General features: G+C 31.3%; 1 protein-coding gene across 2 annotated transcripts in view; it reads right to left on the bottom strand.

Annotated features, from left to right (window-relative positions):
* Nucleotides 1-10,856: 10,856 nt before the first annotated feature.
* LOC145248024 (leucine-rich melanocyte differentiation-associated protein-like) overlaps nt 10,857-26,547 on the bottom strand; it is a 58,731-nt gene continuing 43,040 nt past the window's right edge. For both annotated transcript variants that reach the window (XM_080109734.1, XM_080109733.1), the window contains 3 exons: nt 23,631-23,757; nt 11,980-12,052; nt 10,857-11,093 (listed from right to left, as the gene is read on the bottom strand). In XM_080109734.1, coding sequence (XP_079965860.1) covers nt 11,014-11,093; nt 11,980-12,052; nt 23,631-23,757 — 280 coding nt within the window. In that variant the 3' untranslated portion in view covers nt 10,857-11,013. The remainder of the gene's footprint in view (nt 11,094-11,979; nt 12,053-23,630; nt 23,758-26,547) is intronic.

Raw genomic sequence — 26,547 nt, 5'->3', positions numbered from 1 at the left:
TGTTTTGATTTTTATAGAGACTTATTTTTAAATAAAGCTGCTGACTAACCTTGTCTTTGCAAAATGTTCTTTATATCAAACAATCCAGAATAGAATTTCTCATGTTTAAATATAAATATATGTACATGCACACACACATATATATATATACACAACTAAGCATGCATATTAATGCATGTATTTATATAAAAAAAATATGTACATATATGTATTTATATATAAATATAAGCAAACACACACACATATATAAAAATACTATGTATGCATGTTTATATATATATATGTGTGTTTGCTTATATCATATATATATATGTATATATATATAGTGTGTGTGAAAGTTTCACTCTGATTTTGATTTAACAATATTAAAAAAAAAAAGTGTTTGTCTTATATAAATGTACATTTTCATTCTTGCATCATCTCATATGTAATATCATGTTTAATTGCTTGCACAATTCTGAGTGACATTAGCAAATGGCGATACTGCATTGTGATCCGCATTGAATTGCTATAGACTTCCTGCAAGGGCACATAAAAAAAATTCAGCTTTTCCTTTGTGGTCTAGAAACATAAATCGAGCATAATACTGATCTTTTCTCTTTAAATTTCATAATTCAAGCCTTAAATTATTTTGTAACTGACATTACATTAAATGACTTTTAATCTTTAACAAAGTAAATAGATTCTGAGCATTGTTCATGAATTTAAATGGCTGACTTGTTTACTATTACCATAAATATGCTTTTGAAGCCTTTAAAGTAATTCAAGAAATTTTTTATTTCCTTATGAAATGACAAAACTCTTCATTATTTTAAATTTCTGGAATTTATTAGACAAAAACTATAAACTAAAAATTAAATCTTAAGTGCAAAACTTCGAAATACATGAAAGCTATCAAAAACAAAAAAAATAATCAATGGTAAAAAATACTGTGCCAAAATCAAGCTAGCACCACTAAAGTTATGGGCATAGAAAGATTTCTTTTTTACATTTTTGTGGATTCGAAAAATGATTCAAATTTACATAGATCTTTACAATATATTTGAGTTTGTGTCATTTAGCCATGATTTAAGTCTTATTAAATAGTTTTATTAGACAACTCCCTTTTTTAAGAAAAAAGATCAATATATTTATTGTTAAGAAAAAGTTTAAAAACTAAATCTATCATGCAATAAATATATTTTTGAAACAGTGCCTAATCAAGTTGAAATTAGATTATTGATTAAATATAAGAATAATAATATACACACACGTGTGTGTGTGTGTGTATGTATATATATATATATATATATATATATATGTATATATATACCCCATGCCAGAATTATATGCAAATCGATATTTTTGTTCTAACTCCGATAGTTTTCAATGAAAATTTGTGAAATTTAGCACGTTATATGGCAACACTAACACAAGCGCAGATCTAAAATGTTAAGCTAATCTGCACAGTAATAAACAATTGGCAGCCATTTTGGTGACTTACATTTTTTTTCAGCATGCCAACTTTATATGCAAACAAATGCTAAAATATGGTGAAGTGCAAAAAGATCATCAAAACATTTTTATTGACAAGAGCAAAAAGCCTTTGGTCTATTGAAGATGTCAAACTTTCGATTTCATCTGATGAAATGTCTTGGGCAGCAGTCAGAATAGAATTCCAGAGGTCATCCTTGGAGTTGTACTGCCTTCCTCCGGAGTAAATATTTTGTTTCAAGTGCTCCACAGATTTTCGATGGGATTTAAATCTGGAGAACAGGCTGGCCATCGCATTATTTCCCCATGTGTGGCAAAAACTCTCTCCAAATATTCAGTGGCTATCCTTGCAAAATTGGACGGTGCATTATCACGCATGAATACCATCTTTTTCCGGAATGCCAAATTTTTCTTCTGCCAGGGTTCCAAGTGTTCCTTAATGAAGTCAATGTAGAGTTTAGCGGTAGTTTTTACTCCATCTGCGACTCTGAATGGTCCTACCAGCTCATTTCCAATGATTGCAGCCCAGAACATCACACCTCCCCTCCGCCCATCAGTGAACAAAATAGTTTGAAAATTCACCTTCATGTGATCTCTTGCCCACTCTATCCTCTTTTTCTTGTGGATATCCTTCAATTGAGGGTAGACCTCTGGCTTTCCAAATTTTGCAATCATCCTCAGTATACGGTAACGAGTTGATTTGGGCACATCAGGAATGCCAGCTTTTTCAAAAACTTGTTTGCTAGTTTCAAGTGGGTTACAGCGAACTTCTCTCTTGCTCTTGCTTATTGTTCGACGTGACATATATGATTTCTTACAAATTTTCCCTTTGTCAGAACGTCCATTACAAAGTTGAGGGTTAGTACAATATTTTTTGATTGTACGACGATCACAGTAATTCTTTGGCAATTTCTAAAGTGGAAATCTTATTATGGAGCCTTTGAACAATTTTAGACTTCTCCGCTTGACTGCACCTTTATGTCCCATCTTGTATATAAAGTTGGCACGCTGAAAAAAACTGCAAGTCACTAAAATGGCTGCCGTTTGCTCGCTATTGTGCAGATCAGCTTAAAATTTTATATCTGCGTGTGCGTTAGTGTTGCTGTATAACGTGCGAAGTTTCACAAATTTTCATTGAAAATTATTGGAGTTAGAACAAAATATTGATTTGCATATAATTCTGGCACAGTGTGTGTGTGTATATATATATATATAGAGAGAGAGAGTGTGTAATTTAGTGTGATAGGATAAATAACAAGATTGCTCAATTATTTGTGCATGAGCCTAATATTTTTATTCAATTGACAGTTTGATGTTTTCCTCAGTACCTTTGGTTTCACAGAAACACTGAAAACTCAACAAATCGGGTTTAAGATACCAAATGTGACGGATTTATCAGTCTACAGTCACACTTAATATCTTTAACTCTGAGTTTCTAGTGTTTCTATAAAACCAAAGGTACTAATGAAAGATCAAACTAATTTATGGTGTCTATTGAATAAAAAATATATAAATTTATTTATTACATGCCTTTGAGCATCTCTTACTTAAATTTTATAATCTTATCAACTTTAAAAGAAAAAGATTTTACTTATGTTAATAAAAAAATTTTATTGATTAAAATAACATGTCAAAAAAAAAAAAGCAGAATAAAAATACTTTATTTTATATTAAATGATTCCATTTTCACAATTTTCAGTATAAATGATAATTAGTTTTCATTTTTGTTTGGCCCTTTTAAATGTTTTTTTTTTTTTTACCAAATTATTATTTTTTTTAAAATAGGATTTTGAATGTTAAATTGCCTTTCAATGATGTGCTCTAAATGTGCACCTCTGTATTACAAACACACTTGGATACAACTGATTTGGGATGTTATGGCCCTCTTCAGTTCAGGAAGGGTCTTATGAAATTTATATTTTTTTTTGTGTTTTCATATGAATTTTAAATTTTAAAAAAAGTATTTTCGTAAAATGGCATTTTATTTTCACTTTTCTTAAACTGCAAAAGTCTTCAATTGAAAAAATCTCATCAAATAATCACAAAAAAAGATGTTAATCTGACGTTCTAATTTATTAGTTTTATAAGATAGTATCAAATGAACACATTCTTTTGTTAAAATATTAATGCTTTAACATTTTAAAAATATTTTACAATTTCTTTAAATTCATTCAGACATGAAGGCCCCCCCCTTCATGTCTGAATGAATTATTGCTGCCAATTGTGGAATCAGTAAGCCAAATTCATCAAGTCTGTTATGGCCACTTGTCCACCAATACTTGTGAGGGAGCTATGAACCAAGGTCATGCCTATAACCGGCCTGGCAAACCAAGCGGTTAGGGTCCACAACTGGGGCAGGTATGCGGGAACCTGAATTACTACTAATTAATTATGACACTTGTATTAATTAAACATGTTAATAATATCCAGTAATTGGTTAATTAAAAACTATGCTGATTATTAAAAAGCTCCGTTTGATGATAACAATTATTGACTCGTGCCTATAAATGCAAAAAGAAAGAATAAAATCCTTTACCATAAAATAACTACATGCACAAAAATCATTTCATTCAACGTAAATTAAGAAAATCATTTATTTTTTCTGCAATATAATCGGGTTTGTTTATCATGACTAATTCATTGAAAACATAAAAAATATAATCATGTTATCCAGTCAGAAATCAAGTTGAACATTTTCCAAAATTATATCGGAACAAACTCCGAAAATACTTTCAGAAAAACAATTTTTTTTTTTAAAAAGAATTATTTCGATAATCTTTGTAAATTTTTTGCGCTTTTTATGTTTTTTTTTTTTTTTTTTTTTTTTTGTTTTAATATGTCCAAATATTTGCCTTTGTTTCAAAGATGATGGAAATGTGAACTTCATGTTGATACAATAATCATGTTGCCAGACCTTTTATAGATATCGGTTGGCTCTGAACCCCTTTTTTCTATAATGAATCTGTTCTCATACTAACTAAAGAAATCATTGTATTTATATATTTGATTTTAAAAAGAACTCTCAAATTGATTGATATGCCATCAAACAGTTTAACTCATTTAAGTTAGCCATATTGCCTCTTAAGACAAATGTTAAGACAGTACGATAATCTTCATCTAAGCTGTCTCTTCCTTCCACACCTTCCCTTCCCTTCTTCCTAATTATCCAGATAAATAATTCCTTTGTGAAAGTGATTTTTTCATTGTGTCAAAAAAACAATTACTTTTTTTTTTTTTCTGTTTCTTTAATCGTGTGTCCAGATTTTGATATGTGGGGACACTTTGTTGTTTTGTAGGTTTCTCCTCAGAAATAAAAATCAATTTTTCTCACCAACAACCCAGTGTTATTTCTGCCCGTTGCTCAAAACTCTCTCTTAAATATTGTCTCCTGTTAAATCTATGAGATATTCAAAGGTCTAACCTAAGCATAAAATTGCTTATTAAAGGTAGTTTCAACTAGAAATTCTAAGCTTTCTAAATTATATTTGCTGTACAAGTACCTCTTGTCAAGTTGATTATTAATAGAAGCATGTCCTGGAAAACTTTGATTTTTACATCTAAATTTTCCAGGCCTGGAGTAATTTATTATTTATTTTTTAAATATTCTGGCCAAAAAATCTAAAAATTTTAATTATCCTTGATTATTGATAGATGTTTTCTAGATTATTTTAAGCATGATCAATTAATAGTTTTAAATGTATTAAACAGAAAAACAGATCAGTGGGAATTTCAAAATTAGTTATGTTTTTAAGAGAAGTAACTGCTCAATTGGTTATTTTTAACTAATTGGTTATTTTTACCGAAACAGAATGAAATTTTAATCTCTAACTTTTCCACAAATCTTGTAATATTTCCCAGCAGTTCCCAACCTTTATCATGCGATGGCTCCCTTAGAAAATGTCTAATGTGCACTCTTGCACACACACACACACACACACACACAAATGTATGATTTGAACAACAAGTTTATGTAAGTTAATATTTGAATAAACCGAGAGTTTACAAGGTTCATTTTTAATGTGAATAAATGGCCACACAAAATATACAGATTTGGAAATTTTAGGATTACTGTTTTTCTGTTTCCTACACTCTTCCATTTTGGACTCCTTGATTTAGATATTTCAACAATAGGATCTTCCAATTCAACATTATTAATATTGGCATTTTCAGGTCAAGGTAATCAGTTTCAATGTATTTGCAGTTTCTGTTAGATCTACATTTCTTGATACATTGATTTAATATTTACCATCAATTAATGAAATACAAAACCCAAACAATTGCATACAATTTATTCATGATGGTAAATACCTGTTTTATCACCTTTTTAGAAGAAGTGATAGTAATGATTTTCTGAATAGGACAGATGGTCCATGTCCTCTTTAAATGAAGAGGAGGCTCCAATATAACAAGAACTATATTCAGCCTAGCTCTATGGCACTTTCTCTATTTATATGTCTGTTTATATTTTGAATTTTTGATATTATCTCGGCTTCTTTTTACTAATGGAAACATTAATACTAAATAATAAATCTAAATGAATAAATAATGATGTTTCTATTCCTTCAAAATAGTCAAAGTTAATAAAAATAAGCTAAAATGTCATATGTATACTTAATCGCAAATTCTCTCAGACAAAACTCGATATAGCTCATTTGTGTATGTACTTCTTTTTTTTTTTTTTTTTTTTTTTTTTTTTAATTACATTTTCACCCAAACAAGGCAAATTGCCACTTTGGTGTAGGGGGCTACTATCAGGGGCAACAACTACGGGGGTACTATGTAGGGATTTGGGCACCAAGATGTCGGTTCACGTTACACTTGAACTTATGCACGTCAGTACTGTTGGGGAAGCAGGGACCTGGAATGGAATTCCAAAGTCTAGCGGTTCTGGGGAAGAAACTATTGGAGTAGAAAGATCTTTTACATCTAGGGATCTCTACAGTGTGGGGGTGAGATTTAGCAGCCTGTCGGGTTTGTCAAGGGTGCTCACGTCGTGGGGGCACAAGTGTTTGCAGTTCGTCAGAGCATTCACCATTAAAATACTTGTAGAACAGGCAGAGAAATGCAACATTTCGTCGATGGGACAGAGGCTGAAGCTTAGATAACAGTTCATGACTTATCAGATTGGCAACTCTCTTTTGAACCTGGTCTAGGAGCGAGAGACTAGTAGCAGATGCACCAGCCCAAATATGACAACAATACTCCATACATGGGCGAATGGTGGCCTTATAGAGGTACAGGATACTTTCGGGTGTTAGTAGTTGTCTAGCACGGTAGAGAGAGCCCACCTTTCTTGCAGCGGCCCTGGCAATGCCTTCAATGTAATTGTTCCAACTCATGTTTCCTGTGAACGTTAGACCAAGCAGTTTGAAAGATATACTCTCAGATAAAGAGTCGTTGGCCATTGCTATAGGTGGTAGAGAGGGTTTCTTGTAATTATTGAATGAAACTAGTTTAGTCTTGGCGGCATTGAACGTGACCAACCATTTTTGTCCCCATTCCACTACAGATTGAAGGTCTTCCTCTACTGTTTCTGCCATTTCTTTAGATATGTGTTCATTCGTCTTCCTGTCGTGCCTGCCATAGAGTGTAGTGTCATCAGCATATATACTCATCTCAGAGGCAATTTTGTCAGGGAGGTCATTTACGAATATCAGGAACAATAGTGGTCCAAAGATAGACCCCTGGGGCACTCCCGCATTTATATCATATTGTTTAGATGTACAACCATCGAGGACAACCTGGATTTTTCTCTTATCTAAGAAGGATTTAATTATGTTAAGTATTCTACCAGTGATACCGTATGATCTAATTTTCCTGAGGAGACCCTCATGCCATACCCTGTCAAAAGCCTTAGATATATCTAGAGCTACTGCTCTGCCCTCCCCCGCTTTGTCCAGTGAATGGTATATACGTTCAGAGATTACAGTTAGAATGTCTGCTGTGGAACGGGCTTGTCTAAATCCATATTGTTGGTCAGTCAGAAGTTTAGCATCTGTAAGGTGATGGACTAGAGCATGGTTAAGATCTCAAATATTTTGGCAAAAAGTGGGAGGAGGCTAATGGGGCGATAATTTGATGGGTCAGTTCTTTCGCCAGAATTCTTGAAAGCTGGTACAACAAAATCAGTTTTCCAACAGCCCAGAAAGCTTCATTAAGGCATTTGTTGTAGAGTTTGGAGAGAACTGGGGCTACTTTGGCTGAGCATTTTTTTAATAGCACAACTGAGATGAGATCAGATCCACATGCTTTTGAAGTGTCAAGGATTTTTATGATGGCATGCACCTGAGCAGGGGTGATTTTCAGATTGTCTAGCGTGGCGTCTGTCTGCGTAGGAAAGTCAGTAGGGGGTGGTTGGAAGGGTCCAGTGTGGAGTTTGAGGCAAACCGACTGGCAAGCATGTTAGCCTTCTCGGTTGCTGAGGAGACAACCTCGTTATTGTTGGTTAGTGGGGGAATTGTTGAATACCCATTATTTACTACACTGTTGTAGATTTTCCAGAAGTCTCGAGTTCCTAGTTTTTGTGCTTCGATGCGTTTTTTAGTGGTTTCCGTAAATTCTCTCTTAGCTGTCGCTATTTCTTTCTTAACCTTATTTTTAGCTTCCATATACTTCAGTCTGTTTGAACTGGACTTATGTCGGTTAAATCTGCGGTATGCATGCTGCTTTTGAGCAATGGCAGTTGCGCAAGTCGAAGTAAACCATTGGGTAGAGTGGGGCTTACTATAAAATTTTTGCATGGGAACATGCGCTTCGATTGCAGTTTTGAATCAGGCAGTGGTCTCGTTTGCACACTGTTCAGCAGGGAGAGAAAAAATATTTCCCCATGGGGCATCTCTGATTAGTTCCTTTTTATAATATCTGGTTGTTTTGAGCACTGGCTCTTCAGTTTTGGCTAGTATTAATGAATATTATTGTATATATGCAATAATTTCATAGTACTTTTATTATACTCATTAATACAGTAATAATAAAAAAATTTTTTATTAAAATGTTATACTGCTTTAAAAACATTGTTAGCATTTCATTTTCAAGGGAGATAATTACATGAAAACTTCCGGCATCAATGATATTTAAGAAATCTACTTATTTCAATAAAACTTTACATTAATCAAAATGAATTAGACACAAGGCCATTCAAAAGTGTGGGGAGGGAGAGTCAAAAGTGTGGAGAGGGAGACAAGGTCATCCTTGTAATTTTTTTACCTAAGATATATCTATGCTGTTCTTTGCTAGAATTCTCAATCATAATACCACATTTACTCCAGGGATCGCCTTATTTAAAATTTCCAAATCGTTTTTTTTATTCTTAGATTAAAGATATATATATCCATACACACACACACTAGACAAACTGTCTAGCATCGGAGCTTCTAGTTTTATTTTATATAAAAGAAACTCTTATTTCCTTCTATCTGTCTGACTAAAACTCAAACTACTAAAGATACATTTAAAACCCCTGCATTTATTTATTATGACCTTGATCTGACTTTGTTAAAAAGTAATACTAGCATATTCGTTCATTTGACATTACCAAAGATTTAAAAAAAAAAAAGAAAAAAAAAAAGAATTCTTTATAATTACTAATTACTGTTCCCCAAAACTGAAATTAGATCTATCAGTTGCCAAAGTTTGTGCTAAACCAAGACAGAGTATGTTTAAAAAGTAACTGAACAATAAAGTTATTTTTTTTAACTGTTAATTTTTTAGCTAAGACCTTTAGTAACACAGAATAAACTGGATACCCAAGCCTAGAGTGTGTGTGTGTATATATATATATATATATATATATATATATATATATATATATATATATATATATATATATATATAAGAATTTTTCTTTATTGTGTCAAAACAAATACAATATTTTAATTTCCTAAAAAACCTTTTATAATACATAAGAAAATATATATCTCCCCTGAATTAAACTGAGCCATAAGAGAATGCACTCTCCTCTTTCCGGAAATCAAAAATATTGTGGTTAATAAAAACACCACTTTCTTTCTCTTTTGTGCCCAGATGCTCAACCAATTGAATATGGTTTGATAAATTGCCACCTTAGCATGCCTACATTGGTCGTCATCATCTTCAAACTCCTTTTTATGGTTATAGATGTAAGTTCCTAGAACATTAAAGAAGATGTAAGTTAAATTTATACATTCTCCATGCAATCTCTCTTATTGACCCCAGCAATACATGTTCTTTATTGTGTTAGGACATTCATGTAGTCTTACCTTTAGTAATTATATCTGGTTTTCATCCCTTTTTGTATTATGTTTCATATATCCCCTCACATTTGTCTTCAACAAACTGTCTCTGTGAGAATAAAACTATATATATATATATATATATATATATATAAAAATTTGTTTCTTAATTATTTTGGTTTTTCCTTTGTTTCGTGTTTACTCATAACACAACATAAAATGACAAATTTATGTCTTGGAAAAACCTAAGTATGTGAGTCTAACAATGTTAAAATTATTCAATAATCCTTTATCTTTCCAGAAGGATTGAACTCATCAATCTTGGAAAAGATTTTCAATTATATTTTCATATTCATTCATTAAAAATGACATTCTCCATAAAAGATTCTAATAATTTGATCACAAAAAAGAAAAATCAATTTGTCTCTGGAATCTCAGCTGGAAACTTAATATTTAAATTAGTTTGTAATAAATTTTTTGTAGAGGAAATGTAGCTAAAAACTGAAATTTACATGAGTGAAAAAAGATTTTTTATTTTTATAGCAATTCCGATTTAACTTCTGGAAGGAATGCCACTGTTAAATGCATTCTTGCATAACTTAGATACATCTATGTGTCTGTCATATTATGTAATATGCATTTATAATTGGTATTACATCTGGTTTTCATCCCTTTTTGTTTCAAATATCATTTTCTTTGTTTTATCAAGCTGAAGTCTTGAACTGGATTGTCCTTGTTCTACAGTATTAATATGCATTGCACGGAAACATGAGATTAGCCATTAACAGCACTTGCAAGGGTTGTTTCTTTTGAACATTGTAGCAATAATTAACTATATTTTTCTGAAGAATTATGTTACAGAGGTAAATTGAATAAACAAAATCGGTAATAGTCAGCTTTATAAAGGTTAAGTCGTTATGCATCCTTAGTTATATTTTCAATAACTTTAACAATATTTACAGCGACCTTTAATCCACTTTAACACTACTGACAGAGTTTAGATGTTAATTGGATTGATTTTCTTTTAATCACACAATAAATCAACACAACCATTAAGTAAAGTTTGATTAAAGTTTAAAAGGTCAATTCAGGCAATTTTCTTTTTTATTAATAATAATAATAAAGACATTAAAACAATAAAAAAAATTTTTAAATTATGACAACATTCAACGATTTTTAAAGTTTTAAAAAGATTTATTAAATAAAAATGAAACGTCTGAACATGAATACAAAAAATAATTAAGCCTGATTTCTTGGCAGTTATTTGGTTTTATTTTCATGAATTTGGGCAGTGAACCAATCGGTGAAGTCTGGTAACAACACATTAGCATCATAAATCACGGTTTTTTATGTAACGATTCCCCTCTGAATGCCGACCAAAATACACATATTTGCTTTTCCCAAATTTCACTGGAAAGAACAAAAATAATACAAGCATTTTAAATGTTTATTTTTGTTTAATCTTTTTGCCTACTTTTACAGTTAACTAAAAAAAAAAAAAAATGGTGATGAAGCAGATTCTCTTAGGGAAAGTGTGCCTTTCAATGATAATACCAAAGTAGAAGTGGATTGTGTGTCTATCATTGTTAATGTAGGCTTAGTGAATGGGATAGATTATGAAAAAATGTTGAAGCATCGTTTAAGGATAAAGTTTTAAGGCAAAAGCTAATGACACAAAAATATATTTAAGTTTCTAAAAGTATTACATATAGCAAAAATTTTATATATTGAAAGCCATGACAATGCAAATTTAAAAATGAAATAACTCGGATCTTAATGCTTATTTTATTGCATGTGCTTATGTTACTTTGTTTTATTTGTATGTGCTTTCTCCCATATAATATTGTCATTTAGATTTTTCATTCATATATTATTGTGACTTGGTAAATTATGCTTTGTGTTAAACAGTTATTTTGTAGAGGTCAATTCATCTTTATCTTACATTTTTACATTTCTTTTATTCATTTTTTTATGTTTGAGTAAAAATATTTTGCATAACTAAACGGATGCTAGAAACACCATTATCAGAACTAAAGTAAATACAAAATTACCGATTTTCAAATGTTAATGATTTGAACAATTTTAACTGACCAGAGCAACATTAAATAATGAAACAATTTTAACTGACTAGAGCAACATTAAATAATGAAACAATTTTAACTGACCAGAGCAACATTAAATAATGAAACAATTTTAACTGACCAGAGCAACATTAAATAATGAAACAATTTTAACTGACCAGAGCAACATTAAATAATGAAAAAATACAACAAAGCTGGAAATAAAGACAACTTACCTTTGGGGTTTTCATCATGGACTGTGGTTGGAAGAGGGTTGAATGGAGATTCGATGCTTTTAGAATCAATTTCCTTCAGAAAAAAAAAAGAACCCCTCAAATTTAGCTTTACACATTTCGCATTTTTATATCAAAACAACAAAAAAATATTTAGTCATCGAAGTCATTCTAAAACAATGGATTTGTTAGATAACTTGGATTTATCTGAATGAGATTTCATCAGTTTTATCTTTTATGAATTATCTCTGCTTGGCATTGCCCAGAAGTTGTGCTGTGCAATGAAATATCCAATCATATTTAAATATCCTCCTTTCTCATAATATTTCTTAATATGCTTTATGCTTGAGTCTTTTGGGCATATAATAAAGGAATTGACCCATTGGTTATATTATATATTGGGACCTTATGCCAGTAAGTACAGATTATGTTAACTAGTATGAATATTGGCAAGGATTACATAAGTACATGTCAGGGATAACCTGGCAAAAACAAATGGACCACCTGCAGTTAGCAAGATGGAAACAGGGATTCAAAGGTTAGCTCCCTAGACAAAACACACTCGAAAATAAAGTGTCAAATGCTATTACATAGAAATTATGTTGTTTAAAGCAGCAAGATCTGTTGAACAGTTAGACTGTTAATAATAAAAGACTTTAAAAAATTTTTTTACAGATTTTTAGCTATTAACATGATTACATTTTTTTCTTTTATAAAAAGTCAATCTTTTCTCAAATTTTACAAGTTATTTTTATAAATCTAATGAAAAATCCATTTCATTTTTTGTCATTTCCCTCAATTTTAGAACCACAACTTTTGTGTTAAAACAAACTAATAAAGCATATTTATGATTTTTACTACTGAAATAGACGTTAAGTTTTTTTTTCACATAAAAATGTTTTTAATTTTAAAACAAACCATAATATTCCGCAAATATATAAGCATTTATGTGTATATATGTAACAGTATAAAAATGCATACTTAAAGCAAGTGAGCTACGCAAACGTTTGTTTTTTTGTTTTTTCTACTCAAAGACTACTCAGGCTATTAGTATGATGAATTCCTTTGATAGAATGAAACACTTGCGATAAGTGTACATTATACACTATTGCAAAACTATAGAGTATTAAGCAGTTATATATTATATACACGAGGGAGCTTAAAACTTGAAATAAGATATCAAGCAAAATGGAAGTTGTGTTTTCTTTTCAATAAGCTTATTTACACCAAATAAATAAATCAAATTCCTATTTCAGTTCCATACATTATTTACTCAATAGACTTTTGATATCGCTCCTAAACTTTTTATTTACTAAAACTATGTTTTTAAAGAAAAAATGGTGCAGAGGGGTATCATGCTATTTTTTAATAACATTTTTAAGAAAAAAAAAGCACATATTGGTTTAGCTATCTTAAATTTAAAATTTTAATAATAAATAATTAAATTTATAAAAAATATAAACATCTTTTACTTTATTTCCTCAATAAGAAATTCTCTCTTAATTTCACATGTTCAAATGGAAAATAATTTCTTGTCTGTAGGGGAAAAAATAGAATCACTTAATTTGCCTCTGCAATGCGATACTTCCAGTCATATCTTCCGATTTTATTCATCAGCAGGTTATGTGACTTTAGTGTAAGGGCCATTATCTATAACATTGATTGTGGTTTGAGGCACAGAACAAAGTTTCTTGACAGTCGGATTCAGGAAGCAAGAGAGATGACATACATTCTGAAAATGGAGAGACAATCTAAACGAACATCTTCCCAATGTCTGCCATCTGCGTCTCTCAATTCCCAAGAAAAAGAACACATGAGAAGGAATTAGTCTCTTCTCGTGAACAAACTTTTTCTCTCCAATAAAACCTTTCAAACCTTTGCAAGTCTCCATTATGTTCCATGTGTGAGTAGATTCGTCTTGAGTCAAACAGATCAATGACCACAAGGGGTTAGTGCCCACACATGGAAAAATGATGATACAAAGAATGAAAGACCAGTCACCACGCATGTATGTAAAAAGACTTCTAGTTGTTTCTTGATCGCTTAAAAGTTCTAAAATAATTTATTTCAACAGAAGCACATGTTTATTGAAAACAATGTACGAACGATTTGTTTAATGCTTGAAGTGAAAGTGTTAGACGGGTATCACCAGGCATACTAATGCTAGAAAAAAGAATAATTAACAACATTACCATGATAATAACACTAGAACAAAGATTAACTAGCAATATATAATTAACATGACAATACTGATAGAACAAAGATAGACTAGCAACTTCACCTACCATAATAACAATCAAAGAAAGACAAGCAACTTCGCCTACCATAATAACAATCAAAGAAAGACAAGCAACTTCGCCTACCATAATAACAATCAAAGAAAGACAAGCAACTTCACCTACCATAATAACAATCAATCAAAGAAAGACAAGCAACTTCACCTACCATAATAACAAAGAAAGACAAGCAACTTCGCCTACCATAATAACAATCAATCAAAGAAAGACAAGCAACTTCACCTACCATCATAACAATCAAAGAAAAACAAGCAACTTCACCTACCATAATAACAAACAATCCAAGAAAAACAAGCAACTTCAACTATCATCATAACAATCAAAGAAAGACAAGCAACTTCACCTACCATAATAACAATCAATCAAAGAAAGACAAGCAACTTCACCTACCATAATAACAATCAATCAAAGAAAGACAAGCAGCTTCACCTACCATAATAACAATCAATCAAAGAAAGACAAGCAACTTCACCTACCATAATAACAATCAATCAAAGAAAGACAAGCAACTTCACCTACCATAATAACAATCAATCAAAGAAAGACAAGCAGCTTCACCTACCATAATAACAATCAATCAAAGAAAGACAAGCAACTTCACCTACCATAATAACAATCAATCAAAGAAAGACAAGCAACTTCACCTACCATAATAACCATCAAAGAGAGACAAGCAACTTCACCTACCATAATAACAATCAAAGAAAGACAAGCAACTTCACCTACCATAATAACAATCAAAGAAAGACAAGCAACTTCACCTACCATAATAACAATCAATCAAAGAAAGACAAGCAACTTCACCTACCATAATAACAATCAATCAAAGAAAGACAAGCAACTTCACCTACCATAATAATAATCAAAGAAAAACAAGCAACTTCACCTACCATAATAACAATCAAAGAAAGACAAGCAACTTCGCCTACCATAATAATAATCAAAGAAAGACAAGCAACTTCACCTACCATAATAACAATCAAAGAAAAACAAGCAACTTCACCTACCATAATAACAATCAAAGAAAGACAAGCAACTTCACCTACCATAATAACAAAGAAAGACAAGCAACTTCGCCTACCATAATAACAATCAATCAAAGAAAGACAAGCAACTTCACCTACCATAATAACAATCAAAGAAAAACAAGCAACTTCACCTACCATAATAACAATCAATCAAAGAAAGACAAGCAACTTCACCTACCATAATAACAATCAATCAAAGAAAGACAAGCAACTTCACCTACCATAATAACAATCAATCAAAGAAAGACAAGCAACTTCGCCTACCATAATAACAATCAATCAAAGAAAGACAAGCAACTTCACCTACCATAATAACAATCAAAGAAAAACAAGCAACTTCACCTACCATAATAACAATCAATCAAAGAAAGACAAGCAACTTCGCCTACCATAATAACAAAGAAAGACAAGCAACTTCGCCTACCATAATAACAATCAATCAAAGAAAGACAAGCAACTTCACCTACCATAATAACAATCAAAGAAAGACAAGCAACTTCACCTACCATCATAACAATCAAAGAAAAACAAGCAACTTCACCTACCATAATAACAATCAATCAAAGAAAGACAAGCAACTTCACCTACCATAATAACAATCAATCAAAGAAAGACAAGCAACTTCACCTACCATAATAACAATCAATCAAAGAAAGACAAGCAACTTCACCTACCATAATAACAATAAATCAAAGAAAGACAAGCAACTTCACCTACCATAATAACAATCAATCAAAGAAAGACAAGCAACTTCACCTACCATAATAACAATCAATCAAAGAAAGACAAGCAACTTCGCCTACCATAATAACAAAGAAAGACAAGCAACTTCGCCTACCATAATAACAATCAATCAAAGAAAGACAAGCAACTTCACCTACCATAATAACAATCAATCAAAGAAAGACAAGCAACTTCGCCTACCATAATAACAATCAATCAAAGAAAGACAAGCAACTTCACCTACCATAATAACAATCAATCAAAGAAAGACAAGCAGCTTCACCTACCATAATAACAATCAATCAAAGAAAGACAAGCAACTTCACCTACCATAATAACAATCAATCAAAGAAAGACAAGCAACTTCACCTACCATAATAACAATCAATCAAAGAAAGACAAGCAACTTCACCTACCATAATAACAATCAATCAAAGAAAGACAAGCAACTTCACCTACCATAATAACAATCAATCAAAGAAAGACAAGCAACTTCGCCTACCATAATAACAAAGAAAGACAAGCAACTTCGCCTACCATAATAACAATCAATCAAAGAAAGACAAGCAACTTCACCTACCATAATAACAATCAATCAAAGAAAGACAAGCAACTTCGCCTACCATAATAACAATCAATCAAAGAAAGACAAGCAACTTCACCTACCATAATAACAATCAATCAAAGAAAGACAAGCAACTTCACCTACCATAATAACAATCAATCAAAGAAAGACAAGCAACTTCACCTACCATAATAACAATCAATCAAAGAAAGACAAGCAACTTCGCCTACCATAATAACAATCAATCAAAGAAAGACAAGCAACTTCACCTACCATAATAACAATCAATCAAAGAAAGACAAGCAACTTCGCCTACCATAATAACAATCAATCAAAGAAAGACAAGCAACTTCACCTACCATAATAACAATCAATCAAAGAAAGACAAGCAACTTCACCTACCATAATAACAATCAATCAAAGAAAGACAAGCAACTTCGCCTACCATAATAACAATCAATCAAAGAAAGACAAGCAACTTCACCTACCATAATAACAATCAATCAAAGAAAGACAAGCAACTTCACCTACCATAATAACAATCAATCAAAGAAAGGCAAGCAACTTCACCTACCATAATAACAATCAATCAAAGAAAGACAAGCAACTTCGCCTACCATAATAACAAAGAAAGACAAGCAACTTCGCCTACCATAATAACAATCAATCAAAGAAAGACAAGCAACTTCACCTACCATAATAACAATCAAAGAAAGACAAGCAACTTCACCTACCATTATAACAATCAAAGAAAAACAAGCAACTTCACCTACCATAATAACAATCAATCAAAGAAAAACAAGCAACTTCACCTACCATAATAACAATCAAAGAAAGACAAGCAACTTCACCTACCATAATAACAATCAATCAAAGAAAGACAAGCAACTTCACCTACCATAATAACAATCAATCAAAGAAAGACAAGCAACTTCACCTACCACAATAACCATCAAAGAAAGACAAGCAACTTCACCTACCATAATAACAATCAATCAAAGAAAGACAAGCAACTTCACCTACCATAATAACAATCAAAGAAAGACAAGCAACTTCGCCTACCATAATAACAATCAATCAAAGAAAGACAAGCAACTTCACCTACCATAATAATAATCAAAGAAAAACAAGCAACTTCGCCTACCATAATAACAATCAAAGAAAGAGAAGCAACTTCGCCTACCATAATAATAATCAAAGGAAAACAAGCAACTTCACCTACCATAATAACAATCAAAGAAAAACAAGCAACTTCACCTACCATAATAACAATCAAAGAAAAACAAGCAACTTCACCTACCATAATAACAATCAATCAAAGAAAGACAAGCAACTTCACCTACCATAATAACAATCAATCAAAGAAAGACAAGCAACTTCACCTACCATAATAACAATCAAAGAAAGACAAGCAACTTCACCTACCATAATAACAATCAAAGAAAAACAAGCAACTTCACCTACCATAATAACAATCAATCAAAGAAAAACAAGCAACTTCACCTACCATAATAACAATCAAAGAAAGACAAGCAACTTCACCTACCATAATAACAATCAATCAAAGAAAGACAAGCAACTTCACCTACCATAACAATCAATCAAAGAAAGACAAGCAACTTCGCCTACCATAATAACAATCAATCAAAGAAAGACAAGCAACTTCACCTACCATAATAACAATCAATCAAAGAAAGACAAGCAACTTCACCTACCATAATAACAATCAATCAAAGAAAGACAAGCAACTTCACCTACCATAATAACATTTAAAGAAAAAAAAACAACTTCACCTACCATAATAACAATCAAAGAAAGATAAGCAACTTCGCCTACCATAATAATAATCAAAGAAAGACAAGCAACTTCATCTACCATAATAACAATCAATCAAAGAAAGACAAGCAACTTCACCTACCATAATAACAATCAATCAAAGAAAGACAAGCAACTTCACCTACCATAATAACAATCAATCAAAGAAAGACAAGCAACTTCACCTACCACAACAGTAAAGATAGAACAAAGAAAGACTAGCAACGTCTTTACTATGAGAACGAGGCTATAGGGAGCAAAAGAGGGAAATTTTATGTAAATCTTACATTTCAAGTCTAGGGTGAAGGTCAGTCTTAGAAATTTTTCAAAGCAAGGGGCCTCCTCATGTACTCTAGTAGCTCATGCTGGTTATGTATGCATTTATGTATACAACTAAACTTATCAGAAATCTACTAATTGAAGGTCACTGATTAATGTTTGCTTAGTGACACATCAGCCACTGATGGCAAATGGCCATGCACCTTTTTAGTGAAGTACAAATACCCACCAGCAAACCGTTGGGTGTAGGTGTAGGTGATCATGTGACCACTCAAAATGTCTGGAATTGCCACATTATGGGGGGGGGTCAGTAATACATGGTTTTCAAGATAAAACTATGTAAAGCTTGGCAACAGGAAGAACGAAGACTATGCCTGTTCGCCTGTTGACTGATCAACTGAACAGCAATTTGGTGTTGTGTCTCGCAGCAATTCACACATTAAGTCGGTGCGACAGCAAGGTGGGTTCAAAGCTGGCTGATCTGAAGGCTTTAATGGATCTCTCTCTATTGGAAGAGTTTGGTGCAGAGGAATTGTTGCCGAAGATGATAAGTAATGCTGAAAAATTCTGGATTAAATAAAACTGACTGTTCAACATTTGATGAGTGTTGATGGGAGCAGTACGATAATTCTAGGAAAGAACTTTGCTTTAACCAACTTGTGTGTTGTTCTTCCACACTACAAGAACACATAAAACGAACATATCTACATTGCAGATTGTGGTTAGAAACCCCAAATCCAGTAATAATTAAACTAGATCTTCTCAAGTTTGGATCTGAAACAACAGAACTTGGCATAACTCCTGTGATACTGCCTGTACCATGCAGACCAGATGACTTACCACTACCATGCAAATGCCCAACGTCATGTAGGAGTACAAAGACATGCACTTGCAGAGAAAAGAACTTAAAATGTGTGGTGTTTTGTGGTTGTAGTAAGAGCACAAAGTGTCAAAATCCACAAAATTAAACTAAAAATATATGGATAATGTACATAAGTAATATAACAAAGATCAGAGTGCAGTACAATGCAGAAATTAGTTTATTGCAAATATCTTGAAAACCATTGATTTTAGGACATTATAATATATTACTGACCCACCCACGCCCATAATGTGGCAATTCCGGACATTTTGAGTGGTCACATGATCACCTATATCCGCCGATTTCAGAGATAACATGCTGGTGGGTGTTTGCACTTTGCTAAAAAGGGGTGTGGGCATTTTGCCCATTTTGCCATCAGTGGCAGATGTGTCACTAAGCAAACATTAATCAGTGACCTTCATTAGTAGATTTCTGATAAGTTTAGCTGTACACATAAATGCATACATAACCAGCATGAGCTATTCTAGTAATGTAGAGTCAATTATTTTAGTTGGGGCAAAATAAAGATTTGAGCATTGGTGATGAAAGGATAGTAGTTTTGTTTTAAATGTATTAGAAGTAACCAGAAACCTTTTTACCATTGTACTACATGCTTCAGGTTGGAAGAGAGAAAAAAACAGAAATGATGATCATTAATGCTATTCGAAATGTTGCCATAGATGATTGTGTCATTTGCATAAATGCTAACAACTTATCGTAGAATGTGATTTGGGAGATCATTGATATCAGATTTAGAGAGAGATTTGAGCAGAAACAGCAGACATCATTGCAAGAGAATTGGAAAATATTTTTTTTGAGCATGGACTAGTTGAAGAGGTGCTGATAGACAATGGGGTAGCATTCCATTCGGAGATATTTCAGTGTATGTTGGATAAGTGGAATATCAGGCAGTATTATAGAGCAGCTTATCAATCAAGTGGAAATGATATTGTAGAACAGAACCACAAAACTATAAAAGCCACTGCCAAGAGAGGGGGAATATTATCTGCAGAAGCAGTGCTTTGGTTCAATATGATACCTAAATTTGAGAAAACCACTGCATCAGGCAATCTTTAAGTAGCAATGGCGACATCTTAAAGTTAAAGTGCTAGCAGAAAAATCTGACAAGCCAGAATTTTTACGAGTTGGAGAGAAAGCGTGGGTTAAATCCCCTGGAGCCGTTGCACAACAAAATAGACAAACTAGGACATGACCATAGTACAATATCGAGGTGGATGATGTACCAAGATATTTCTTGACATTACATTGATTGGATGAGATCCAAAGAATAATGAGCAACAAGAAACACTGCGAAGATCCCCCAGGAAAGTTGGATGACTACTTAATGTGAATGATCCAAGAGATCAGCGGAAGGAGGGGTGGGGTGATTAAATGTCTTAAAACTTTGGTACAAACCTGTTCTCTCTGCAGCCAGTAGTATCTGGTGCAAACAAAAAAAAAAAAAATGAAGAAAAGAAAAAAAATGGCTGGTGCTTCTTTTTATATGCTGGTAATCTTGTCACTTCATATGCAAATGGATGATTCCCATTTAAATATAAAAAAAAAAACCCTGATTTTCAGAGACTGGGTTAATTTTAGAATTGGATAGTGGAGTAACAAGTTTTAACAGCAGTGTGTCACATTTAACTCCGGAAATTGTGAGTTGGAGGTGTGGTATAGTTAACACTTGATCATTTGACTTCCTTCTTGAGTTACACTGGTAATAAAACCTCTGAACAACCTCAATAACGTCAGCATCTAAATATACTTACTTCACACCCTCAGTGCTCATCAGTCTCGATACTCATATTTCTTGCACACAAACAGATTATCATCTCTCAACCTACTTATAATTCCACTATCTTTATTGTTTACTAAAAATTGAATTATCCCAGATTCCTTTTCCACAGCCTGAGCAGGGGACTCTTTCTTTGGTCTTGTTTTGGTAACATTAACATTCACTTTTTATAGGATTTCTTCAAGTCTTTAACTTAACAAGTAGGTCTTCCATTGTTTCACACTCAAGTATTAAATCAACATATCGCATCTCTTCTGGACAAGCCATATAGAATTCCCTGGACAATGCTTCTAGCATACAAATGAAATGCAATATTAATCAATTGTACAAGTAAAAGTCACGTTCCAAAATTAAACTAAAAAAAGCGATCACGTTTTTTGTTCAAAATGAGGCTCAGGCGAGAAATTAAAAACTTGTTAAATTAAAAATCGTGTATTATATCCACATGTAAAATCATCTCTTAGTGTTCAAAAAACAAATTCCTTTAAAAGAATCAATCACTACATAAGTCAGAATTTAAAGAGAGATTGTAAGCATATTATTACATTACTCAGAAAGAAATGGAAGCAGAGCGTAATGACATATTTGCAACATTTACTGCAAGCATGCATACTAGTGGTGGGGTGATTAATTGGAATCAGAAATATTGGAACATTTTATTGTTAAGAATCTGAAGAAATTGTGCCTATTCTTAGATGCTAAAAACGAATATTTTAATTGCTTTTGTTTAAAACTTAATTTCTTAATTTTACTAATAATAAAATGATAAATATTCATTGATTTTAAACTACCAGTGAAACTAAAATCTATAGATTCTTCCACAAGTGTAGCTGTCATATTTGCAAAAATGTATGCACATATAACATAAGTTTTTACCAGGGACATGCAGAGGGGCGGTGGTGCTAGGAGTGCCAAGCATCTGCTCCTTTTACTCCTGTTTTAAAAGTGCCCTTTTCAGAGGAATGTATTATAGGTCTATGCCCCACTGAGACACTTTTTTCACTTGAGCACCTACCCTAAAAAAAGTTCTCTGCATGTCACTCGATAACTAAATATGTAGAGGTTTTAGCAAAATCAGAATCAGTAATTATATCGGAAAATTATTGGAATCGTTCCATCGCTGATGTATGTTCACGCATCATCTACTACTGAATTACACACGTATTCGCACTGACTGAACACTCATGCCTTTTTTCTCCACTCTACAAAAAGAACATAATTAACTTTTCAAACTTACAGACATGAACAATTCACTCAGAGAAAATCTCTTTCACACCATAGCACATTTATAAATATGTTTTATTCTTTTCATTCAAAACAATCATTTTTGTAATTTTTTTGTCATTAATTATGTTTAAATTGCTTACATGGGTCTATGGCATGGGTTTATGACATGGTCTCTGCTTTTGATAGGGCCAGTTTAGATGACAATAATGCCTTTGGTTATTGTCAAGAACCACAAAAACATTTAAAATAAATTGGGTATAAATGTTATGTCATAGCGAAGGAAGAAAATGAGAGTTTAATATTTTGAAAATCCTCGACCCACCCAACTAGCAACACATTTCCACCTCCTTCATTGTAGAAGTCTCTAGATGCAGATTTTCTATTCTAATATTCTTTCCTGTATGAATAAACATATTACACCCAAATTGTCTTTGTATAAATCTGACCGTTATCAAAGTAACCGTTATGCTTGTTTGAGACAGAAGTAAAAAAAAAAAATATTCTACACCTATAATTTGGAATGTAAAATATGAGCAATCTACTTCTGAGTGGATTAAATAAAGTTTCAAAATTTCCTGAAAAAGTATTTGATTACAACAAACGGTCCTTGAAAAATGATGTCTAGTGTAACGATCAAAAGAGTGGGGTTTTTTTCATCTTGGTCACTGTCATTTCCCAGCCAAAAATATCATTTATTTACATATTCTGTGACATGATATTCTTGAGTATGACTTTCCAATTCCACAGCAAAGTAGATCTTTATCCAAACATTTATTCTTCACAATCTTCCAGTCTTACTTTCAGCTTTTTCATACAACAAAGTCGAAAATTCATGTTTTGCTTTGGATAAAGTACACAAATGAACCATGATACTTCATTTTTACTGGAATTACATTTAAAAAGTCAAAAATTAAATATTATAGTTCTGCTCTAAAACCAATAGAAAACATAAATTTAAAAACTGCCAAACCCAGATTAAAGAACTTTGTTTCTCATCACTAAAAGACTAAAACAAAAATCGCTTTAAACATCCACCTAATAAAATCTTTTAATTGCCTACCTGAGTTGCAACTGGTTTGGCAACTTTCATCAAACTCCCAATTCTTGAAGCTTCCTTTACTTCTGATGGACGAACAGGCGATGAATCCAAAAATTTGAGATGTTCCATTTCTGAGAGAACGTAATACCTGCACAAAATGAGGAGAAATTTTTTTTATTTTTTAATTTTATAGGTTCCTTTAATTCAGAGAAAATCAGCTTTAATTAAAAAAAAAATCACAATTGTCTAGAATTTATATCAGAGCAAGTTTACAGAGAAAGGACAAAAATAACTGGCTGGCGTCTCCTTTAACCATCATATAAAAACTATCCCCCTTTCTCATAACATTTCTTAGTACTATGACTGATACTTGAATATTTGATGCACACAAAGAGCTGACTATGGACATCATCAGGCCTCTGCATATCACAACAAATCATATTACAATTAAATGTGCTTAAATTTAGTCAGTTAAAATTATAATAAATTTATAATCGCTATTTGAAATATCACATTGCAATTACACTTGCTTAAATTTAGCCCTTTAAATAATTATAATAAACTTATAATAGCATTTTTAATACCATATTACAATTACACTTGCTTAAATTTAGTCAATTAAAATTATAATATATTATAATCACAATTATTAATATCATATTGCAGTTACACTTGCTTAAATTTAGTCAATTAAAATTATAATAAATTATAATCACTATTTTTAATATTATATTGCAATTACACTTGCTTAAATAAACACAATTAAGATTATAAAAATTATAATCAGCATTTTTATATCATACCGCAATTACACTTTCTTAAATTTAGTCAATTAAAATTATAAAATTATAATCATAATTTTAAATATTACATTGCAGTTACACTTGCTTAAATTTAGTCAATTAAAATTATAATCAAATTATAATCATAATGTTTAATAGATAAGCTGCCATATCATATTGCAGTACCCTTGCTTAAAATTATAATAAAATAAAAATTAGAATTTTTAATATTATATTGCAATTACACTTGCTTAAATTTAGTCAATTAAAATTATCATAAGTTATAATCATAATTTTTAATATCATATTGCATTTAAAATTACTTATATTTCATCAAATAAAATTATAATAATAATTTTTAATATCATATTGCAATTACACTTGCTTAAATTTGGTCAATTAAAATTATATAAATTATAAACATAATTTTAAATAACATTATTCAATTACACTTGCTTTAATTGAAATTATGACAAAATTATAATTAGCATTTTTATATCATATTGCAATTAAACTTGCTTATATTATATTCATATTTTTTTAGTAAGGAAGCTGCTAAATCATATTGCAATTTCACTTGCTTAAATTTAGTCGATTAAAATTATAATAATAATTTTTAAAAGAGAAGCTGCCAAATCATATTGCAATTACACATGCCTAAATTTAGTAAGTTAAAATATAACTTTAGTAAATCAAAACTATAATAAAATTATAATCATAATTTTTAATATTGTATCTCAATTACACTTGCTAAAATTCGTCAAAAAAATTGTAAAAAAATTATATTCATAATTTTTATTAGAGAAGCTGCCGTATCATATTGCAATTTCACTTATTTAAATTGAATCAATTAAAATTATAATAAAATTTAAATCATACTTTTTAATATTATATCGCAATTACACTTGTTTAAATTTAGTCAATTAAAATAATAATAAAATTATAATCATAAATTTTAAAAGGAGAACTGCCAAAACTATATAGCAAATACACTTGCTTAAATTTAGTCAATTTCAAGTATAATAAAATTATAATTCTGATTTTTAACATCACATCACAATTAACTTACTTAAATTTTGTCAATCAAAATTATAATAAAATTACATTATAATTGTAATAACAAATTATAATTGTAATAACAAATTATAATCACATTTTTAATAGAGAAGCTGCCATATCATATTGCAATTACACTTGCTTTAATTTAGTCAATTAAACATATAATAAAATTAAAAACATAATTTTTAATAGTAAAAAACCCTATCAAATGTAGGCAAACTGTGACTAAAATCTCCAACATAACCTGTTTATTTCAAACATGTTATTGGTTTTGTAATAAGATCAACTATTTAAAACTGATACCTGAATGCACACATCTTTGCTATTTTATTTGTGTTACACAAAAATGTTATTACAAAAGATATTTTTCCTTGAATTAACAAAGATACTAAATAAAAAACAATTCTTAAAAATATATATCACAGTACAAAACAAAGTAATATTTTAATTCCACTGTGTTTATTTTGTTTGAATTTATTTCTTACATAAACATGCCCAAGTGCACTGTGTTCATCCCACTCATACAAGTCCAAAGTTGTTGTCCGATTCAATCAATTACTATCATATTTTGCTTCATAAACACAACAATTACAATAGGAGACTTGTTAGTAAATGTTCTTCTAATTTTAAAATTATATTATAAATTTCAAATATAAAGGGCTGGAAGTTTCCAAACAGGGAGGAAGCTGAAGAAAATAAGGAGCAATTTTTGAACCAGCAAGCAGGAAGACAGTACATAGGAAAAAAGGGGCGAGGAAAACAAAACAAAAAAAAATAATTCCCTGCCGACACAGCAGTGGATTGCAACATGAAGAAAAAAGAGAAAATTATCATTTCTCACAAAGAAACAAGCGTCGCATTTTTGCGTCAAGTTTTGAAAAAGAAATCGTAGGAAAATGCTTAATAATTACAAGGTTATTTCTTTGGTAAAAAAAGAATTGCATAGATTGAAGTCCCACAACAAAGAAAGGATCATTCTTTCATAAATTCAACCTCACTCGTGTTACTAGCAAAAAACCTTCTTTAATTCCCCACCACAAGGTACATGCTAATTAAGCAACAACAATAAATGAAGAAATGAAGATGCTTCTCTTAAT

This window comes from Euprymna scolopes, chromosome 26 (genome assembly GCF_053919585.1).
Source record: "Euprymna scolopes isolate OS-2025 chromosome 26, ASM5391958v1, whole genome shotgun sequence".
NCBI classification, from domain to species: domain Eukaryota; kingdom Metazoa; phylum Mollusca; class Cephalopoda; order Sepiida; family Sepiolidae; genus Euprymna; species Euprymna scolopes.
This window is presented reverse-complemented; position numbering and strand designations above follow the sequence as displayed.